The sequence below is a fragment of the Echinococcus granulosus genome (assembly GCF_000524195.1).
Source record: "Echinococcus granulosus chromosome Unknown EG_S00572, whole genome shotgun sequence".
NCBI lineage: Eukaryota > Metazoa > Platyhelminthes > Cestoda > Cyclophyllidea > Taeniidae > Echinococcus > Echinococcus granulosus.
The window spans coordinates 1-1,012 of NW_020170951.1; the positions used below are offsets into that span (position 1 = coordinate 1).

At 46.0% G+C, this 1,012-nt stretch overlaps 1 protein-coding gene across 1 annotated transcript; it reads left to right on the top strand. All coding sequences in view use genetic code 11, as the record gives it.

The window, feature by feature from the left end:
• Positions 1-119: 119 nt before the first annotated feature.
• Positions 120-934, top strand: EGR_11231 (hypothetical protein; the record flags this gene model as incomplete). The annotated part of the gene is made up of 2 exons (XM_024500478.1): positions 120-308; positions 761-934. 2 exons carry the CDS (start codon positions 120-122, stop codon positions 932-934), a joined length of 363 nt encoding a protein of 120 aa, XP_024345107.1.
• Between the last annotated feature and the right edge of the window lie 78 nt (positions 935-1,012).

The following is a 1,012-nucleotide window of genomic DNA, read 5'->3' on the forward strand; positions in this document are numbered from 1 at the left end:
GGACGCTATTTCGGCATTACGGATAGTCAATGGTGGAGCAAACTATCAGCCTTTGGAGGAAATAGAGCTGGAAGATCTAGTTAACCGCGTACAGGAGGAAGCACCTACAACTACGCTTAATGAAGAGGAGTCACCTCAACCCTCTACATCTGGGCAAGTGGAAGAAGAACCAGTGGAACAGACCGTACGAAAAAGAGCTAAAGTGGGAGAACTTACAACCATCTACCTCCGAATATGTTCATCCCTCAAAAATACCAAAACATCTACCAACAGCTGTGAAAGCTCGTTTACGCAGGTTGGAATACGAGGTGACCATGACCAGACGTAACTACGAGACTATGAAAAAACACATTTTCACAGAATATGAGCAGAAATTCAACATTCATCGCAGTAGCATGAATAACGATCCCGTCAAATATACTGAGGATCTTCTACACAGGAGGCATTGGACGCCTGAGGAAATAGAGGCATTTGATAAATTCAATTATAATTGGCCTATCAGACAACGAGACTGGTGGAATATGAAAGGCGATATGGAACTTATGGTTGAACTGTAGAGGAAATACGAACATTCATTAGATATGCTGTATAAATTAGGACAAATACATAAGATTGAATAATTATTAGCCATTGTATTTTAGTTTTTAATGGGAGGAAGGAGATCACGTGACCAGTTAATGGTTAAACGAAAGAAGTCCTAATATTAAACCACCTCTCTAAACCTAATACGCGCGCGGTACTCACATCTCTAAACGTTTAGGTTTTCGCCTCCTCCGCCTCCGGGGGGGCTGGGGTGTGTGCATCACCGTGGTGCGTACGTATGCTCTACGCTGATTGGTTCCGACGCCCGGCCGTCGCGCAGGCAAATCCGGATTTGCGAACCAATCAGCGCAGAGCACACGCACGCACCACGGTGACGCACGCAACACGGTGATGCACGCACCCCACCCCCCCGGATGCGGATGAGATGAAAACCTAAACGTCTTTAGCAGGCAGCCATTTCAGGGGTTGC